The sequence below is a fragment of the Montipora foliosa genome, chromosome 14 (assembly GCF_036669935.1).
Source record: "Montipora foliosa isolate CH-2021 chromosome 14, ASM3666993v2, whole genome shotgun sequence".
Classification (NCBI taxonomy): Eukaryota; Metazoa; Cnidaria; class Anthozoa; order Scleractinia; family Acroporidae; genus Montipora; species Montipora foliosa.
The window spans coordinates 16,206,205-16,227,877 of NC_090882.1; the positions used below are offsets into that span (position 1 = coordinate 16,206,205).

At 37.7% G+C, this 21,673-nt stretch overlaps 1 protein-coding gene across 2 annotated transcripts in view; it reads right to left on the reverse strand.

Moving 5' to 3' along the window:
* LOC137985037 (vacuolar protein sorting-associated protein 8 homolog) overlaps positions 1 to 17,282 on the reverse strand; it is a 36,317-nt gene extending 19,035 nt beyond the window's left edge. The window contains exons 1-27 of one of the 2 annotated variants that reach the window (XM_068832471.1): positions 17,119 to 17,282; positions 15,155 to 15,220; positions 14,961 to 15,055; positions 14,705 to 14,795; positions 13,508 to 13,540; positions 13,366 to 13,420; positions 13,208 to 13,252; positions 12,146 to 12,225; positions 10,896 to 10,982; positions 9,794 to 9,861; positions 9,624 to 9,674; positions 8,691 to 8,793; positions 7,640 to 7,696; positions 7,358 to 7,435; positions 5,743 to 5,784; positions 5,557 to 5,637; positions 5,261 to 5,344; positions 4,672 to 4,758; positions 4,495 to 4,569; positions 3,018 to 3,053; positions 2,298 to 2,388; positions 2,155 to 2,201; positions 1,674 to 1,766; positions 1,304 to 1,350; positions 853 to 951; positions 470 to 510; positions 96 to 178 (exon numbers count right to left, since the gene is read on the reverse strand). In XM_068832471.1, the coding sequence (XP_068688572.1) occupies positions 96 to 178; positions 470 to 510; positions 853 to 951; positions 1,304 to 1,350; positions 1,674 to 1,766; positions 2,155 to 2,201; positions 2,298 to 2,388; positions 3,018 to 3,053; positions 4,495 to 4,569; positions 4,672 to 4,758; positions 5,261 to 5,344; positions 5,557 to 5,637; positions 5,743 to 5,784; positions 7,358 to 7,435; positions 7,640 to 7,696; positions 8,691 to 8,793; positions 9,624 to 9,674; positions 9,794 to 9,861; positions 10,896 to 10,982; positions 12,146 to 12,225; positions 13,208 to 13,252; positions 13,366 to 13,420; positions 13,508 to 13,540; positions 14,705 to 14,795; positions 14,961 to 15,055; positions 15,155 to 15,220; positions 17,119 to 17,259 (1,956 nt within the window). In that variant the 5' untranslated portion in view covers positions 17,260 to 17,282. Of the gene's footprint in view, positions 1 to 95; positions 179 to 469; positions 511 to 852; positions 952 to 1,303; positions 1,351 to 1,673; positions 1,767 to 2,154; positions 2,202 to 2,297; positions 2,389 to 3,017; positions 3,054 to 4,494; positions 4,570 to 4,671; positions 4,759 to 5,260; positions 5,345 to 5,556; positions 5,638 to 5,742; positions 5,785 to 7,357; positions 7,436 to 7,639; positions 7,697 to 8,690; positions 8,794 to 9,623; positions 9,675 to 9,793; positions 9,862 to 10,895; positions 10,983 to 12,145; positions 12,226 to 13,207; positions 13,253 to 13,365; positions 13,421 to 13,507; positions 13,541 to 14,704; positions 14,796 to 14,960; positions 15,056 to 15,154; positions 15,221 to 17,118 lie in introns of those variants that run through there. The other variant, XM_068832472.1, reaches the window with a different exon arrangement.
* Positions 17,283 to 21,673: the final 4,391 nt, after the last annotated feature.

Below are 21,673 nucleotides of genomic sequence, written 5' to 3' on the forward strand. Positions count from 1 at the left end.
GATGAAGAACGCTCACAGCAAACCAAATAATTATACCAGCACTTCCCAAAGTGGTGTGAAAAAGGCAACTTGCCACAGCTGTATTTGTTGCTTACTTGATGAATGTCCAGATTTGTCACATCAAGATGCAAAAGACAAGATTCCACTTCTTTGAGTTTGTTCCGCTGTTGATAATGTTCTGTAGAAAAAAAAAAGTCAAAATAAATGTGCGTTCCACTCAACCTTAGCCCCCAAAGGGCTTTTTCTGGTACAGGAATCGCCAAACCAATACAATTTAAAAATATCTCAGGAGCAGAGATAGCGTACTGTGGTGATAGCACTCGCTTCCCACAAAATTTGGCCTGGGTTCGATTCCCAGACAAGGCGTCATATGTGAGTTTGTTGGTTCTCTACTTTGCTTCGGTTGCAGGTTGTTTATTAGCGCTCACTTTAGGAAAGTTCCAGTTCCAGTTTTTTGACCCAACATTACCTATGAATTCTTTCATTACTATTGGACTCAGAGAAGTCAATCTGGAGAAAAAAAAACAGAATAAACTGTAAAAATAAAATAACCGGAAATTAGTGTGGGAAAGAACATGAACATCAGTTTTCCAAGGAAAAAGTTTAAGGATGCATCCAGGATTGGTTATCTCTACTTCCCTATGAAAGGACCCCCGTTTCTCAAAAGTACCTTAAATGCAGTTCAGTTTCGCCCAATGTAGTTTCCATATGTACAGAAATGCGGCAATAAAGTGTCCTTCCAAAGGCAAGAGTTGACTACTGTCCAACAACCAAGCCTTCGATCAACGACAATCCAGATATAGAGAGGCCATCTTTGATTCTATTTATTTGACCTATTGCTTACAAACTTACTTGTCCGATAAAATGTGAGGTTCGAGGCTTTCTAAAAACACGACTTTCCCAACCGGATCTTCACTGAACTTGTCGTAAATCTCCCTTAATAAAAGATCCCTGAGAACGATACAAAGAAGATGGTGAGCCATTATATATCGCGGTATATGTGACCCCTCAGAATTTATGAATATCATGACTTTGTCCATGGTGAAAAGTATCAGAAACAAATTTCATGCATGTCTGAGAGAAAACGCCCTACCTGGGATGTTGAATTTTGAATAGCCTCGGTGCAAGATAAGAGTAAAGCTTCTTATCTTTCTGCATAACTGCTGTAAGATCAGCCTTAGCTACATGACGCAGTTTCATATGTCCATAAACTTCAATACATCATCTCACAAGCAGCTTTCCTAAGCTCTGTGCGGAGAGCATTTTATAACTGTGGCAACATCATAACGACACACTCACTCACATGTTTTTTATGGCAAGGCTGTATTTTATAAAGACTGGGACCATTTCCTGTTACAAAAAATAACGAAAAAACCATTAACAAAACTGATAAGAAACTTGATTGGTGAACCCATGGGCACTTTTTAGGTAGGCTCATTTTTATTGGTGTTTTCTTGATCGTGTCTGATTGGATTATTCTTCGAATCTGCCATATAGTGGCCTCCTAATTTCCTCGAAATTACACACGATAGAGCCAGAGTCGGAAAAACAAACCCTTCTGTTTTTCTCTTGATCAAACCTTTTCACTGGAAAACTTACGGGAACATTGCGCATGCATGCTAAATATTAAAAGGATGACATTGGCCGGCTTTGGTTAAAAGAAAACATGTTACCTTAAAGTAAGTTCTAAGTTCTACAACATCTTTAGTCTTGGGACAGCTTACAAAGACGGTTATATCTACGAATACCAACAGCAACTCCTCAATCTAAACAAGTAAGAAGGCTTGTTAGAAAGATTAACGAAAGAATGACTGGAAGAGTTCCTGATGCGAACAATTTCACTCCTTGGCCACTGCCAGAACTGTTCTAATAGTTTACTCGCATTTTGTAAGAAAGGATTTGAGACTCAAAGTTGGGGAAAAGGAGGGAGGGGGGGGGGGAGGAAGGGAAACAAACGCAGTCCAAGGGGGTGGTGGGAGCTTTAATTACCTGCAGGTGTAAGCAGGTTAGGAAGTTGGCCAAGAATTTTGGATGCTTCACTACGCAACATCACTGCACATCCAAGTTTATGTAGATACCCAGTACCACTGAAGTGTGTACTCTAGACGCGGTTTGTCGTCTAACAAAAACAGATTGGTATCAAAGACTACCAACCTGTGCAGCAACTTCTGCTGTTCTTTGTTCTTTGCTCCCAAGCAAACCTGTCAAACGGGAAGAATGAATGGGTATTGTAATAACTTGGTATTTACAACAAAATCGACTTAAACAGAGATAGGGTGACAGGAAAAAAAACTTGCCTATAACTGCCATCGCTGTGCCATTGTAAAAAGACAACGCCAGTTCTAAGGCATCAAGAAAGTTATTCTGTTTCACGAAAACGTCAATCCGCTGAAATGGGAAAAGAAATACATTAGACATTATTTTTGCAAGGGTTAGCAAGGGTTTCGTTTTGCCGGTGTACAAAGCAAAACCAACCCAAAACGCCTTCACTATTCCCGATGATATTGACGGTATTTAAATTCGTCTGGCAGAAAGTTGCTGTGAGGCAAAGGAAAGGAGAGAAACTTTATTCAAGTCTCTAGTTGTTCTAGCGCTGCAGCACAAATTGGGGACACTGTAAACTGAAATCAACAAATTAACGCAAATCAAGTCAAATGTAGGTTGGTTTTTCAGGAGAGGGGAAAACCGGAATACCAGAGAAAAACCTCGTGAAGCAGAGTAGAGAACCAACAAACTCAACCCACATATGACGCCAAGTTTGGGAATCGAATCCGGTGGGAGGCAAGTGCTCTCACCACTGCGCCATCCCTGCACCCCAAAGACAACTGTATTCCCGTGTCGTCTTCTCATTTATTTTCCTGTCGTATAGTATAGAACTGCGTTAAGTTTTCATTGCTGTATTTAATGCTCACACTGTGTTCTGATTGGTCGATGTTACCTCTTTGGCTTCAATATTGAAACCCCATTTGACATTTTAGCAATTGACTGAAGGAAACAGAGTGTAGATTGAAACTTACATCTTGCCAGTTCCTTAATGTCAGCACATGAACAGACTAAAAATAAATACCAGTGTTAGAGTGGAATGTAAAAAATACGTATAAATCAAAGAGAAGCATTTGAGTTCAGCACCCCTGAAGGAAATTGATGCGGAAAGAAAGATTTTGAAACCAAGAAATGTTACAACTCTCAGATGAGAAAGATACAAGGGAAGTTTGGTGACAAAGTTTTAACATTCATGTTTCTCAAGGGTAACAAGTTTATTTCCAAGGTAACTTCATCATGAGCGATAACGAGAACGAAAATCTATCATTCTCTAGTGCTTCAACACACACAGGCACACGCTAACACACAACACTTATGTCCACAAATGAACCTACAGTGTACGCACGCCCAGTTTTGGCGTCCAACACGAAGATTTTGCTAACTACAGTATTTCCAGAAACAAGGTAAGGCTAAAGGTTACCATTATTTTTAGCTTATGGTAAATGCAGCTGTTTATTCTTACTTGAGGAACAGCATTTGGGAGACACTTTGTGTCTTTAATTGTCTGTATTCCGAGACACGACTGATGTTGAAGTTGGGGAAAATTGAGCAAGGGGACACTTCGTGACGCTTATTGAAATCCGTGTGCATCCAATTAGGGGCATTTCTGAACCTGGCACATCATGTTTTTCAGCCATGGAGTATCCAGTTAAAGTTCGATATACAAGGTTGCAAGAAGCTCGCAAAAGAAGTGGATAAGCTCCATACACCTTAATCCAAAATGGCGGCCACTTCAATAATTATAATCTTTTGTTTTCATTCAAGTTAGCCCTTGTGGCTTAGTTCTTAGCTGAAATTTCGAAAGAATATTTTACATATACCTATTTAAATAAAAACAAAACAATATTAAAATGGCAGCCATCTACATCTACATCTTGATTTATGGCTGTTTCTGCTTAGGTGGCCTCGTACACCACAAGCTGGCCACTTCTGCTCGAAAAAAGACACTCACAGAGGACAGCCACAACAACGGGAACTTCATCCCATACTCTTCTTGAATAGTGTGTGGGTTCTTTAACGTCCCACAGAGAACTTACTGTATAAACATGGAAGATATTTGTGAGACAGGGCCTACAGTTTATAGTCCTTATTCGAGAAGACTTGAAAGTCTAACCATTTGCGGGTGAAATTACAAAGAAAGCATGTTCTCCTCAGTTATTTTAAGACCCTGGGCGTTGGTGCGGCCAACTGAGACAACATCCCGAATGGCAGCCTAATGCTCAACCAACTGAGCCACCAGTGCGCAGTGAAGGGCACCAATGTGCGGTCATTTTGGAATAATATATGGTGTATGGTTTCAGCCAAAGATTAAAACTGTGGTTAGTATCCATTTCAATAACATGTACTTGTTTGCGATTCTTCACTCTTTATAAGCTAGAGCAATTAACTCTTTCACCCATGAATCAACCACTCTTACAAGGGAAAGGGTTAAAAAAAAGCACAGTACACCACCTTCACTCCTAACAATAACTGCTGTCCATTGAAAACCCGGATGGTCTGATAACAAGAATGCTCACTTGCCGCCACCTGAAACAGCAGGACATTTTTAACTGGAAATGTTGGATTTTATCAATTTGTTTAAAAAAGCAGAGTATAATTAGCTCTTTAAGAGAAAAGGCAAAGTCCTACCAAAGCTTTGCTGACATTTCCTCCAGTGGACAGTGATTTGAAATAACTGCTACTGTACACAAGCTGAACTAAACTCAAGTCAAGGACCTGTAACACCGCAAAATAAGATTACTATATTGCAGAAGGTGACTTTTATAAGTATTGTGGCTGGCCATAAAATCCTACAGACATACCATTCAAACGAAAGCTACTAATACAGTGTGATTACTTTCCTTTTGTGCATAAATGAAATCGTAAAATGTGACAATTAAAATAAAAGCTACTAAACAGTACTTTCTTGTGGTGCTGTTGATTATGCTGCACAATCTACGGTAGTTTGAACATTGTTGTGACAGAGGATGAAAACCTTACGTGGGACGATTTAAAATGGAAGGAAATGAATGAAAATGGCTGAAAACCCTAGGTACAATGGAATAGCAATTTTATGAAAGCTCTAAAAGTGGCAATTAATGTGGTAGTGTTCATAGTGCTGTGCGAAGAGGTTTGAGCTCTAATGTCTGTGGATGAAATCCTAATGTGTGACCATTCAATTGAATGCTGATAATAAGACCGTCACGTTTGATGGCAGTTGTGGTCATTGTCTTTTTACCTCTAGTTCTTCCATACTCCGCACATCTATCACATGCATTCTTTCCAAGGTGTCTACAGTTGCTATTACTTGAGGATTTAACCACTAGAAAACAAGGAATGACAATTAACTCTTGCAATAAATTTGAGTTACTTATATAAGTTCTAACAGTTTACATGGTTACATGTTGGCTACATATCGTTTACATGTGAACTTCATATATACATAATTACAGACATGATGAAATCCAACATACATGTAACACGTCCAAATGTTACAACCTACTGTCCTTAGTAGTTGAAATGGCGCAAACTTACATTCAATGAAATAAGCTTGTATGCAGTCTCAATCCTCTGAAGGAAAACAAATCTGACTTGCTTCTCTGCTTTGCTGTGAGCCTAATAAGCAAAATAATTAACTCTCTTTCTATTGTCCCTTGCACTCAAATGATTATATAGTATTCTTGTAAAAAATCATTGCCACAGCACCAGTGAAATGCAAACCTGATAGAAGTAAATTTCGGATCCTCTAGCAAAAGCAAGAACCTTAAACAGAACAACAAAAAGAAAAACAGTCATTTAATTTTCCAATTGAACTTTTACATGTAGAAGGCAAATTAAAATAATAAAATTTTCCACTCTTTTGGGAGCAGGTCAATTTGTTGGGCATGAATCACTTCTGATTGGTTGACAAAATGGCGTGAAAACTTGGAACCAATCACTGAGTGAAGTAATGCAAAACCAATGCAATCCGCTAATAATTACTTTTAACATTCAATTGAAAATTGCTCTAAGGTGATTCAGAAGTTGAGTTAAGTTACCTCTGTCAATATTAGTATTAAAAGCAGTCACGCTTGAGCTGGAGACTTCATTATTGATAATTATTTACCTTACAAACATTACAGCTTTTTTCATGATTTCTAGTTTCCATTTTTAATAAGAAAAACAAGGAGTCTTATTCCACAGCAAGGTTAAATCAAGCCTCCTCACTTTTATTCACAGGCTTAGTCACTGGAGAGTCAGGGGGGGTTTAGCGGTTCTCAACCGCGCCTCCCACCTCTGTGACCCCAGTTCAACCCTGGCCTTGGGTCATATGTGGGCTGAGTTTCAGTCGATCTCAATCTGACTCCAAGGGTTTTTCTCCAGGTACTCCAGTTTTCCTCATCAAACTTGACTCCTAGTCAACTACATCCGGCTGCGAGCAGATACCCTTGATAGGGATAACCTCTGGTATCCTTCCCTTTCATTGAATTAAATGAATAAAGTTGGTATCATTATTATTATTGCTAATAATCTCAGATAGAATCTGGTTTTCATTGGTTCCGGGCAACAACCAGTTGTCTAAGGAAACCAAGAAGCATATTTCATTGTACTTTCCTCTCCTGCCTACATTTCCAGCACTTTCCTAAGAATCCTTGTTGTTCCCAACAGTAGAGATCTCTGAATCAGTTCAATGGATGTGTCTACACTTATGGTCCTCAGATTTTCTTTAACTTCAGTGGTATTGTTCCCAATGCCCTACCACTATGGTTATCACCTTTGTTCTTACTCCCCACATCTTTCAAACTTTTCTCGCAAGGTCTTGATATTTTTCTACTTTCTCATCTTCTTTTGCTCTCACCCTTCCATCTTCTGGGATTGCCACATCTATGATTTGACAGTTCTGCTCACTTTTGTCAATGATAAATAAATCCAGTCTCCTTGCCTCGATCTCATGGTCTGTCCATACACTAAAGTCCCACAGCATCTTGTAATCCTCATTTTCAAGTACACCATCTGGGACATGGTCATACCACCTCTCACTTTGCTCAAACCCATATTTTTCTGACAGGTCCCAGTGAACTGCCCTATAGCTACATTGTCATGCCTCTTTTTGTATTCCTTCTGCGCCAGTTTCGGCACCCACTTACAATGTGGTTGATGGTCTCATTGTTTTGTTTACACATTCTATTTTGGCATCATCCTGTGACCCGTCGATCGTAGCTTTTACGTATTCTAATTAGTTATTATTATTATTATTATTATTATTATTATTATAACAAATAACTATAAAATGGTCTATCATTTACTAAGTAAGTGAACTTTAGTCGTTTAGAAAAACACTGACTTACAAACTCACAGGATCAATGACTTTTTCAGACGCCACTTGGATTATTGCAAACTGCCAGGACAACAAAGGCAAGCAGTCTGCAGAGCCCTTGAGTAAAAAACATCAACAAACACAATAATTATTGTATTTATGTGTAATTTTATTTTGTAATGTTTGGTTTATATTTAGGAAACTAGGACCACATTACATAGCCTAGCTTACATGTATGTGCTGTCAGGTACATAATTACAGAGTATAATTATGCAGAGGACAAAGCTACATAATACCAGTAACATAAATCATACAACATACTTTTAATGTGTGTGTAAAAAGGACCTCAAGTTCTGGCTTTAATGTCAAAATCAAAACCTGTTTATAGAACAAATCACAAAAGAATCATTACTGACTGATAAACTGTTTCTTCAAGAAATAACCTGATTCCCTACAGTACAGATAAATGGAATTGCATGCCTTTATATCTTCAGGAAAAGTGAAGAATACTGCAAAATTTGATGAAAGCTTGTAAAAAATAGAGATTGCAGAGTTACTTGAATGGATATAAATTACTATATCAATTCATGTGAGGAAAAGCATATGTTTTTAGGGAGTTACAATGATACATGTACATTACAAGTCCACAGCAACACATAATTTTAATACAGTATGTACAATATGACTGTTAGAACCTTGGCTAAAATTTGTGTCAGCAACTGATGGCATAGATTAATGTTTAAACTGTTTTAATATGTTAATGAAGAGAACAAGACTTTAAAATTTGAAAAAAGACATAGATCAAGCAACAACATGGACACAATTAAAAATCAAGGAGGCATTGCACATTCATTGGGAGATTAACCCTCCCTAAATCAACAATTGTTTCATGTAAATTTTAATCTCTCTTTGTAATCAGTTGTTGTATCACACCATTGTTATTACTTACTTTTCCGCTACATATTGTACATCATTGTTATTCCATCCACAAACCGATGATAGCACAGGAGTTGCCAAAACATGTCTTTTTTTAAATTTAAAAGTCTTGTTCTCTTCATTAAGATTGTTACAAAATTGCTGCTTTTACGTCGTTTTAATATGTATAAACAGAGATGTAAGAAATCCTTTCAAGCACACTTTTAATACATGTACCCTTAAATGAATGTTAAATTACCTACTTTCTGCCGAATGATTCCAAACCGGCCTTTGAGTTCTTTGCAATTTTGTGTATTAATTGTCTAGGCCTTTGTGCATTTTCAATAGAATTTCAAAGACTGAATTGGGCAACATTAGCAGAAAACTTAAATCACACTTAATAATTTTCAAACATGGCATTGTTCAACTAGGCTCTTTCTACGAAGTCATAAGATACCTTAGTAAGGGTGGCTAATGCCAACAGTGACTGTTCATACAAAGGATGATCCTTCATTGCGTCATGCAGGTGAAGAGGTGCCATTGTGCACACTTCACCGCGGCTTTGAAAACAAGTTTATCAGATTAGTCACAGACATATTATTATAACTACATGTAGTAGTAATCTCAGATTATTAAAGTCTGTTTGACAATCACTTTGGAAGTAAAGCAGAAGGGTAGGGAAAGAAACTTTTTTTTTATACGTGGTCTATCAACCACTTATTAATTTTTCTAAAAGGTTTTAATCTGACAGGTGTTTTTAGTCACAGACATATTATTATAAAAAGTTCTAACAAGAATTAATTGTCTCTCTTTTGGGAATCAGACAGTCAACTACCCAGAACAGCTGTGTGCTAATTTTATTCATTAATTAATACTTTTTTTAGAACATGTGTTCATTGTTTCAAAATCTGTAATAACACAATTCCAAGGAGACAATATTCAATGTTACCTTACTTGTAATGGATCTTAGGTGAAATATTGCTTGAACAGTGCCAAAATAGTCATTAGTGCATAGTTTAGATCCCTAAACTTTCTGGGTTGAGGGGACATCATCCATGATTAACATCATTAACATGATTAAGCAAGGAAAAAATTGGGGACAACAGGTCAAGAAATTAATTATCAGTTGATTTATGAGAAGTCATAAAATGCATTCATGATGCATTTCTAGTCACTTATTGCATGGGAGAAAAACATTGATTGATCGGTTAACAGCAAATTTCCAACAAAACTAGTCTTATCCCAGGGGATAATGTCTGACCCATCTTGCAAATTTTTCACCTGGATAAGAAACAATGACAAAGATATTGTACATAGGATGTTTAAAGTCCTTTAAAGTTTCTTAGACATGGGTTGGAACCACTTATTCAATAATATTGGTTTTTCCTACCTTCCAGAGAATAAGCATATTGATTCATAAGAACGCATTCCGATAAGTCTCCTGTCAACAATAATTATTAACATTGAAATTTAGCAAAATTATTATAATTATCTTAGATGATTTTTTGGTTTTTTGATATATTTTATGCCTTAAGGTACACACACAACTACATTTCTTACTTGAAAGTGAGAACAAAGACAGATCCACCACTATCAGAACATATTGCTACTGAAGGGTCATCTGTAAACTAAGAACCAAAATGAAGAAAAGAACTGTAGAGAACTTATTACATTTTACATACATGTAAATCATAATGCAACATACAAGGAATTTTTTAGGAAGTAATTGATATTGTGATAAGTAATTATGTAATTGATAGTGATCATTAGTTAATTTACTCTTGTAAATAATTTAAATAATTATGTAAATTATTATTTTATAATTATTATTTTTCCTGAAAAGCCCCGATGGGGAGGTTCAATAAAGTATGTATGTATGTAATGTTGTTCAAAAGGACAGAAAAGAGAACTGTATGTGACATGTTACAGTGATTGCATACCTACAGTTGTAGCTACATGTAGGATGACAGGTGCATTTTCCCACAAAGAGTACAAAAAAATGGAAATGCTTTGTTTATAGGGGAAATGCACTTAGCTATTAAGCAACCGGTAGTTCACATGTCCCCCACTTTTAATAATCTGAAAGGAACAATTCAAACTTAACAAATCCAAATACATGTAGCAGGAGGCAGCTAGTTGGCTATTTACAAAGCATGGAAGAGTTGAATCCGGGACAACAGGAAACAAATCCAAACCAGAGGTTAGAATGGGATTTGAACCCAGGGCAATCGCACGCAAACCCAACCCTACTAACCACTGGACAACTACTGCCTCCATTAAAGATGTCATGTAATCACTTTGTTTCATGTGAGGAGTTTCTGGGCAAAATAACTTTGGAGCAAATCATGTTTCCACGGCAGGCAACATCATCATCATCAATCCAATTTTGATCCGGGTTTATCCCCGTAAACGGGGGTGGCCAGATTTACCCCACTTTGTCAACAATCTTTCTAACTCTCACTCTCCATCTCGCTCGATTCATGGTGTCCTTTTTCTCCAAACCAACGATTTTGCTCTCCTTCTCCATTTTGTGTAACAGCTGTATTATCATTTTTGTTGGAATACTAGTTATCATAATGGTGACCATCATAAAATTTTACACTGTATATACTTGGTATAATTGCTTCAAAACCTTTTACAGTAGAACTCCTGCACTCCTTACCATAATATGAAGCACTGCACTGCCCAGTGGATGTGCATCTGTGATTGATCGTAGTAGTTTCCCAGACTGTAAATCCCACATGGTTATCTATGCATAATTGTCATCAAGGAATGAGATGTTAAACAACAAACTTCGTCAAAGGTACATGCATCTTCTGTATAATTTCTCAGCTGCATGAACATGTACCCTGTATACTAATAATTAAATTGGTGAACACAGTAGCGCGACCACATTGATGAAATGGCGGATTTTCATTGACACCAAGCCTAATCCGTCAAGGAATGGCTATTGTTTCATGAACGAGTACGGTGACCCCCATTTTTATATATTATTTCATAATTATATTTGCTGAGAATGGTGTCTTCATGGAGTAGTGGAAAAATCAGCAAAAAGTCTAAGGACCCCACTAAATCTATTTGGAGTATTAAGTACTCACATTAAGGCATTCAAATAATTTTTTCAGGTATGTACATGAAATAACCATAGAATGACACCAAGCTTCGCATTATATCACGGATTGCATTAATTTTATAAATCAAGCTAAATTTGTCCAATATCAGGGATGTGCTGCAATTGTCAAAGTAGGTCAAATATAGCCGTATTCATCAGCATCGTGCTATGGAAATGAGCACCTGTAGTGACCCCCATTTTTAATTCCATTTTTATCATCTCCTTGACATTTGTTACAACAGTGCACGAAGTTTCATCTGAAATCTATGACAAGTTCTATTTCTAGGGAATCACCTTCATTCAAGGCTTTAACCCATTGACTCCCAGGGGTTCCCCATTGACGAGTAAAATTTTCTGGCATTAGAAAGAGTAAAGTACAGGCCAGCTTAGGAGTTAAAGGTTCACCCTTCCCCACTCTGTCTAACATCAGATGATTAACAGTGTAACACGCCTTACCGTGGCCACCCAACAAACTTTCACATTTGACAATTACATGTACGTGTAAATGCGTTAACTCACTAACCCATGCAACAGTGTTCAACTTACAACTGTGCAAACTTTGCAAAGAGGCATGACTATCAATCAAATTGACACACCCTGATTGGTGGACAATTTGTAAAGAACTTTTTTAGGTGGCCACGGTAACGCTCGTCACACTGTAACTCACCAATTGAGGAGGCTTAAGGTGTGAATGGCTTAACACTTATTGACTGAACACATGTACGTGAATGGTACTTAATCAAAAAGGCAACAAAATAATATTGAAAATACGTTTTTAAATTACCAATTTACATACCCACCTGACCTCTTGCATGTCCACAGAGAACTCTTGTACAGTCCATATTGATTCCAAGAGCTGTGACGGCACCATATTCAGCTCCTATTACAAACAGGACAATGGAGGACAAAGTTAACCCATTGACCCCTGAGAGTGACACTTTATAGATTTTACTTTAACGCCAGACAATTTTACTCGTCAATTGCGGGTGTTGTAGGGCAAAAACATCCCTCTAACAAATAACAAAATGATATGAAAGGAAACTAATCCTGATCATTCTAACGGCCGTTCCTTTATTCCTGTCTCACTTGGTTAGTGCATGGCCTTCTGAGCTGGAGGTCGCCAGTTCGATCCCCATCTTATTCCACCGACATCTGTTTCAACTTTCCTCTGATCCGTGTAGCTGTAGCTTTGAATATCCATTAAATGGCGCATTGACAGAGGAAAGAAGGTAAAAGGTGCGTACTGCGGGTTACAAGTTTATCAGTAACTCTAGTGCAATGGTACATGTTACCCTCAAAATAAGGATCAGCTTTTACCTTTACTTCAAAATATCAGTTTTGGATGGGAAGGATACATGTATTTACTTGCATGTTCTTTTCTTCTCAACAAACAGTTGAGACTGGTTACTGCTCTTATCGGTTAAGTGTACATGTTAGCTTATACCGCTCGTAAGGGATGGGGAATGTTGGTAAAACATGCTAGTGTGGAAAGAAATAATTGCACACAAATGTCTTCAAAATAAATAAAATTATTAGAGAATTAAATGAAAGGTATTACAATTGAAGCCACTGGGAACTTGGAAAAATCTGAGCCCCAGATAGGATTCGAACCCATGACCCTCCGTGATCTAGTCGGATGCTCTAACCACTGAGCTACTGGAGACTCTATGGTGAGCAAGGGTGAAATGTGGGTGTTTGACTCGAGCTGCATCATGCAGCCACAGAGTGAATGTGAGAGAATGATTAACACATTATTAAATGAAAGGTATTACAATTGAACCCACTGGGAACTCAAATCTGGACAGATCTGATTGGCAGCACTCAATATCAATAAACACTTATCTCTTAAAAATGGCTATTACCTAATGATGTATTTCCCAGCACAAGTTTAAGAGTTTGCTGAGGATCTGAAGAATAAAATATCAAAATTTTCTGAAGAAAAGATAATACCCAGTATTATTGAAGAGCTCAAGTTATGAAACCACAAACAAAAAACATGAAATAAAACAAATTTGCGTACCAAAAACTAATGCCACACCATGAGATGTTCCAACACAGATAAGAGAAGATACAGCCTGTCATAAAATAAGAAAAACGCTTTACTTGTGTGGTAATATTACTAATACATTTACAACTACCATACCAAAATTTACATTTCTCACCAAGGCTGTTGGCAATCCAGCATCAACCCTTGACTATAAAAGAAAGAGGAAAATTTGATATAAAATTATTTTTTTCAACCAATTAAGCACCCTCCTAAAAGGAATCTGAAACGATTTCTCCATATAGACTACGATACATGTACTTTGTGGCGTGATCCCATAAAGTGCGATGATGATAATACATAAAATAATAAATGTGGTATGGCATTCAATGAAAAAAAAAATCATTCAGATAATACTTTTCAAGAGAATGACATAAGGATGTCTAAACCATGAAGGCAACAAACTTCTATTCCTTGAGACCTGTGATGGGTCATTTAACATTGTACAACGTTTTTGAACAATAATGAAGTATAATTGAGTATGACCTTCAACATACATGTATCTTCTTTATTCAAAGAGGCAAGAAAGCCCTACCATTTGCAATTTGTCATAATCAGCTTCATGACATGTAGCATCCCTTGATAGTACATACAGGTCCATTGTACCTCTTGCTCAATAGTCCATTGTCTTCTGAGCAAGCTTAACGGGGGTTGGCAGTCATTATTTTGCACAAGCTTATAGCGATGTTTTCTACAATTGGCATCTTAGATTATGAACCCAAGTTTAAAAAGCCTTCCAAAACACTAGGGTTTGCTACATACACAGGTCTGTAATGATGTATTTTACCTGAAACCCAGTTTTAACTGACTTTGATGTAGGTTGAAAACATAGTTCAACCAAGACAGCAGAAAATGGTTTGTTACCAATAAAACACACACTAAAACCAATCAGTGCAGAAAGCATAGAGCGAGTTTCAATCGAGTGTCGTAAAACAAAAACCAAAGTAATTACTTTGGCCAATCAAAAAGGACAGAGACAATCCGGTAAACCAGTCAAAACCCGAAGTAATTACACGTAGCCGACACAAAGTGTGGGAAAATGTGCACGTGTGAGCCACGATTGGTTTTGGTTTCACTTCTGATTGGTTGAAAAAGTGGCTTGAGAACTTTGAACCAATCACTGAGTGAAGTAATTATTATAAACCAGAGCAATTCGCTAATTACTTTCGACACTCAATTGAAAACCGCCCTAAAAGTTAATGACTATGGAACCTAAAATAATAGGACTCCTGCTGTAGGCTGGAATAGAGAAAAACAAGAAATGCAAATGATAGATCTGAGGGACTATTAAACACACTATTAGTTTTGCACTCACAGATGCAGAAACCATTTGGCTTGATACACTTTTAAGCACAACATGACGCAGGACAGATCCATGCTTACTTTTCTTTTGCTTCATTTCTTTGCTGCAGAAAAGAAGGTATAATTTTCCAAACAGCATAAGAATTAGGTACCAAGAATTACACTTATAAGATAAATATTTTCTCTACAACAAAACATGACAATTAGAGTTCATTTGCCCCTTCATGGTTGATAAATGTGAATAATACATAATGTATATTGCCTCTCACCTTGGATTCAAGTCACAAGAAGAAGACAAAAGTTCATTGTCAATCAAATTTGCCAGATCAGGGTCATCTTCAAAAGAAAGGATGTCCTCATCTTTCTATCAGATTTTTACGAAATAAAAACATTATGAATACTTATGAACACATCACTGGAATATAAAAAAAAAAAGGAAGAAAAAGCTTTATTTTTTCTCTACCTCATTCAGAATGCTTTCCAGTGATGGCATATTTACTACTTCTGGTAGGTCCAACTCAATGTCTACCTGTCAAAGGTTAGTCAACAAAACAGCGAGAGCTTGTTTTAAGAAAATTAAATAATACCCTGACAACTTACAAACCAAATACATGTCCACACCATACTGCAAATTAATGACTACGCCTTTTTTTTCCAATAGACCTTATTCACGATAGCAGCCATGTTGGATTTGCTATTATCATGCAAATTAGCTACACACTTCTGAGGGGGCAAACAACACAAGTTCAAGAGGTTATAAAGAACAGCTTAGCCACACAGCTGATTTGTTTCATGTTCATTGAATGTTTATCACCTAAGTAGTAAAATAGAATGCTTACACAAGTTACTTCCATTTTTTTTACTGAAAAATTAGCAGATAACGAAGTAGAAAGTAAAAATGTCGAAGGCAATCAAAAGATATAAACTTATTATAAAAGGTACTTAATTCTAAATTCTAAAATGTACTTATAGCAATGTTAATTCAATATTTCAACTAGCCAATTTTCCGCAATTTGCCTTTATTCCAATGTTTGCCCCCCAGCATAACACATGGCTACTTTGCATGACAATAGACCATTTTACAGTTGTGGCTAAGTTACCAGGCCTAACAATGGAAGCGAGGCTGCCGGTGACCCTGTTTTGATACAAACCTTCATGCTTTTGTAATGTTAATATGGACTAATTAGCGTTACAACAACACAATTTACATGATAAAAGCAGTGAGGTCTGTATCAATGCAAGGTCACCGGCAGCCTCGCAGCCATTCATAGGCTTGGTCGCTGAGCAAACAACTGTAAAATGGCCTATTTGAAAACCAACATGGTGGCTATCGTGAATAAGGGCTATTCAATTTATAGACTGAGCATGAAGTATTGGGTTTCCAATGGGAATGCCAGTGGATGGAGAAATTTAAGGAGTGGGAGGTGAAGGGACAAGAAGTGGTTTATGTGCATGCTTTGAGATGGGTCCAGTAGAATTTTTCTCCAGAAAATCTTATACACTGTACATGTACATTTGGACCAGGATTATTTTGCTTTTTTCATGAACAGAGCTTGGCCCATCCAGTGTTTATGTTTTTTGGTGCATTTTTCTTATGTTATTATTTGTAAAAGTTTGGGTGCTTTCCTAACCAAACTAGTGAAATTATAGTCAGAGAGTTTAACCAGGCACTGGGTTTTATTGAAAACCCTGAAAGTACAAGGACAATATAGTAAATGAAAAAACCAAGAAGCCAGAAGTTACAATACAAAGCAAAAAAAAGGTTAGCAAGATTGATGATTAAACCGTGTGAGAAAGCACACCACAAAGTTATCAGGGCTGAGCTTTAGAATGCTTGTTTGAATCAAACTCTATTTGTGTACGTAATAAGCTCAATTAAGTAATGCACACATTTTGATTGGGTCTTGCCTATGATCTATTAGTTGACAGACGCACAGCTGACGTCATCATAAGAACTTTTAATTCTTTATCATGTACAAATATAAAAGAACTAGATTCCATGTTTCTGTGTATCTGTTCAAATGCACAGGTCAAGACCCCGGGATAGCTGGGTCAACCACATTAACTTCTTCCCAAAAATGATACACCTTTACTGGTATCAATAGACTGTTGAGTTTGCCATGTAGAATTACATTACATTTTAGATCCGGCTGACCAGAGGACACTTTGTATAAGAACCTAGAATAATTATACGATCCCAGCTAACCAGGAATCATAAACTGTTGTAGCTCGATGGTTCCTACGTAGGTCATGAATGTAGGTTCGATTCCTTCCTGGACGTGTAATTTCATTTTAGTTGTTTATTTGCCCATTCCCAGGCAACAGATCTGCACATCATCTTTCTCAAGGGAAAATTAAACCTTGTAAATGGTCATATGTAAACGGATATCGGAATCAAAACTACATCAAATACCCAGTTAAACTTACAGAATCTGAAACATGTCTCTGTCTGAAGGAACTAGTATTTGTAGTGAACGCTGCATCAAGAGATTCTAGAGATTCGAGTTGATCTGTAGTTGATAACAAGCCCGTCAACACACTCGTGTCCTCTTTCAGCTCGTCCGACATCTTGGATGTTCATGATTCCTAGTGCCAGCTTCCCCGCAAAACCGTTCATGTTAGGCAACGTACCAAACGAGTCATCCCGGGATTTGGACCCGTGCGATCGCTTTTTGGAAGCAGCTTTTTGGTTGCTTTCTGCTACCAACCTCGCCTCTCGGTACGGCATTGAGGGAGAGATAGGTCGGCACCTAAACCATATGAGACGAATCCCACGCCTAATCATTGCTCCAGACCGCTCGCTTAAGGTGCTTCGCTTGCTTGGGGTTGCTTTGGATGCTTTACTTGCTTTGCTTGCTTGGGGTGCTTTGCTTTCTTGAGATGCTTTGCGTCCTTGAGGTGCTTTGCTTACTTGTAATGCTTTCCTCGCTTAAGGTGCTTTGTTTGCCTGAGATACTTTGCTTTTTTGAGATGCTTTGCTTGCTTAAGGTGCTTTTCTTAGTTTAAAGGTAACTTTTTCAAGATATTAAGGTTCTCTAGATAAATGCTTAAAAGCTCATATAAAGAACAGCGTACAATATCAGACTTCATCTCTTCGTGTCATAGTTAATTAAATCATGAATTTATTAGACTTTGGTTATGAGAGCTTAGTTTCTTAGTTTCTTGTGAGCTGGATAAGAATTTCTATTTTCACAGAAACTAAAAGGTTCCCTGGGATAGTTTTTATATGCTGGACCCATGGATGCAGCTCTTTCGCGTTACTAGCCAGAAAATAAAACTCGTATTTTAGCTACCCTACTCCATATCTAACATGCCGTAAAATTATTAAAAATAAGCCCGAGCCTTACATTTTACGAGTTTGCGGGGCTTTTATCTGGAAGAGCTTATACATGAAGGGGCTTATTTTCGGAATTTTATGGTATATTGATCTGAAAGAAGTCTTTGATTGATCTGTTTATTAGAACGTTAACACACACTATTGAAAGATCATAATGCAAAGATCAAGCATCAAACCTAGCGAATAAAGCGGATTGACAATTTTCTTTCTACTTTTTTCCTCTTTTCAAATAGTGACATCCCGCATCGCCATTCTAAAAAGTTGTAAAGTAAACTAATGTATTTGAAAAAATATATTTTGAGAAATAAACAGTTTTCAAAACGCTTAAAATGCAGTCTTAGAACAACTAATTCCCCAGGACTCGTTGGATCGCATCTCCTGTAAAAAAACTAATGCCTAACGGCTTCAGAGCCTCCCATTTAGACATTGTTATAAATTTTTGATAAGATGTACTAGCCAAACCTGTGGGCGGGTGTGAAAGAACAGAAAAATTTACAGTCACAACGTAGCACTCACAACATGTTCAATTCATATGTGAGGAAAAGATATCAGTCAGATTTTGCAAAGGTTATTGACATGAAATGCTTCATCCTGGGTTTCCAAGTCGGAAAATGCGTTTATGCCTTTGGAATCAACTAAAATCTCAATTCCTTATTAAAAAACAGCACCTTAATTTTTTTGGTAGGCTAAATATCGGACAGCAATAGATCATTTACGCATGCGCTGACGGAATGTTTGAACAAGAGAGAAAAACGCAGTACCTCCAGACATCAGCGCTGGAGCGTCGTACCAAACGAGTCATCCCGGGATTTCGGCCCGTGCGATCGCTTTTGGACACAGTTGGCCCTTCGCTGCTTTCTGCTACCGACCTTGCCTCTTGGTACGCCATTGAGGGAGGGATATGTCGGCCCCTCAACCATATGTGACAAATCCCACGCCTACTCACAGCTCCAAACCGCCCTTGTCAATATAGCGTAAGAATTAGATGGCTTATATATTTAAGACAAAAGTCGTTTTATCTGCCATATGGTAAGCGCTGGAGTCGCAGATTACACAGTGTGCGCATGCGCCCTGCTAAAGGTAACATGCATACAGTCATGAGCTTTATTTCATCTCGAAATTCCCAATAACTACAGGAGCTAATACCTTGGAGACATTACATTTACAGCTAAAATACATAGCATATACAGATACCTACTAAATACATAATATTTAAAGATATATTCATTAAAAAAAAAAGCCGCTGTACAAAATGCGGGCCTGGATTCTCCTTTAAAACCAGGAAACTCATAGGTACGGATAAAATCAGGTAGCGCATTCCGCAACTTAGCTAATACGTAAGAAAAAAGAACTAAGACCACAACTGGTTGTGTTCTAGGTTTATTGAGGGACAGAATGTAATTTCCGCGAAGATCGTGCATAAGAAGAGGACGGGAGAGAAACCTATTTTTCATATAAGCAGAAAAACCCTTTTTTTTCCAAAAAAAACAAAAAAACATACTTTTATAAAGTAATATGAGGAAATTTCGGATGCGCTTATTGCATAGAGATGTAGAGTTTGACTTAAATAGTGAGAGGACAAGTGATCTGCAAATATAAATCTCGTTATTCTCTTATTTACATTATACCGTTTCTTTGACACAAGGATTACAGCGAAATGAAAGCAGAGCTTTCTCGCGAATTTTCTATGATAAAAACTTGTTCAGAAATCCAAACTCTACGATAACAGCACACTTCAGGCCTACTTCTTAGTATCTGGCTATAAATCTTGCCTCCCTCATGCCCAAAAAGAATTCTGGGTAATTCTGCCATTCCATGACAAGGGAAGACACTTGATCCTAACTTCAAATATATATATTTTTTCATAAGTGTCGGGCCACCCAGTCCTACCAGCAAAATACCGCATCGATTGAAGTTTTTAGCTTTCAGAACTTGCCCAAATTGTATCGGAAGGTCCTGGAATTCGTCCGCAGAAAGGTCGGAGAGACAACTTCACTCGTAAACCGCCATGTTTACATTAGAGCATTTTAGGCGTCCCAGTCTGCATGAAACCATCTCTCGCCTCTGTCTGAGACAAGACCAGACACGCACGCTTCTAAACTTACGTTTATGCCTATAAAATCAACTGAAATATCAATTGCTGGTTGAAAAAAAAAAAAAAAATAGCAACATGTTAATTTTTTTTGGTAGGCTAGGTATCGAAGAGCCAGAACATTTGCGCATGCGCTGACGGAATGTTTGAACAAGAAAGAAAAACGCAGTACCTCCAGACACCGGCGCTGGAGCGTCGTACCAAACGAGTCATCCCGGGATTTCGGCCCGTGCGATCGCTTTTGGACGCAGTTGGCCCTTCGCTGCTTTCTGCTACCGACCTTGCCTCCCGGTACGGCATTGAGGGAGAGATATGTCGGCCCCTAAACCATATGTGACAAATCCCACGCCTACTCACAGCTCCAAACCGCCCTTGTCAATATAGCGTAAGAATTAGATGGCTTATATATTTAAGACAAAAGTCGTTTTATCTGCCATATGGTAAGCGCTGGAGTCGCAGATTACAAAGTGTGCGCATGCGCCCTGCTAAAGGTAACACACATACAGTCATGAGCTTTATTTTATCTGGAATTTCCAAATAACTACAGGAGCTAATACCTTGGAGACATTACATTTACAGCTAAAATACATAGCATATACAGATACCTACTAAATACATAATATTTAAAGATTTATTCATTAAAAAGAAAAGCCGCTGTAGAAAATGCGGGCCTGGATTCTCCTTTAAAACCAGGAAACTCATAGGTACGGATAAAATCAGGTAGCGCATTCCGCAACTTAGCTGATACGTAAGAAAAAAGAACTAAGACCACAACTGGTTGTTCTAGGTTTATTGAGGGACAGAATGTAATTTCCGCGAAGATCGTGCATAAGAAGAGGACGGAAGAGAAAACCTATTTTTCATATAAGCAGAAAAACCCATTTTTTTTCCAAAAAAAACAAAAAAACGTACTTTTATAAAGTAATATGAGGAAATATCGGATGCGCTTATTGCATAGAGATGTAGAGTTTGACTTAAGTAGTGAGAGGACAAGTGATCTGCAAATATAAATCTCGTTATTCTCTTATTTACATTATACCGTTTCTTTGACACAAGGATTACAGCGAAATGAAAGCAGAGCTTTCTCGCGAATTTTCTATGATAAAAACTTGTTCAGAAATCCAAACTCTACGTTAACAGCACACTTCAGGCCTACTCCTTAGTATCTGGCTATAAATCTTGCCTCCCTCATGCCCAAAAAGAATTCTGGGTAATTCTGCCATTCCATGACAAGGGAAGACACTCGATCCTAACTTTAAATATATATATTTTTTCATAAGTGTCGGGCCACCCAGTCCTACCAGCAAAATACCGCATCGATTGAAGTTTTTAGCTTTCAGAACTTGCCCAAATTGTATCGGAAGGTCCTGGAATTCGTCCGCAGAAAGGTCGGAGAGACAACTTCACTCGTAAACCGCCATGTTTACATCAGAGCATTTTAGGCGTCCCAGTCTGCATGAAACCATCTCTCGCCTCTGTCTGAGACAAGACCAGACACGCACGCTTCTAAACTTACGTTTATGGCTATAAAATCAACTGAAATATCAATTGCT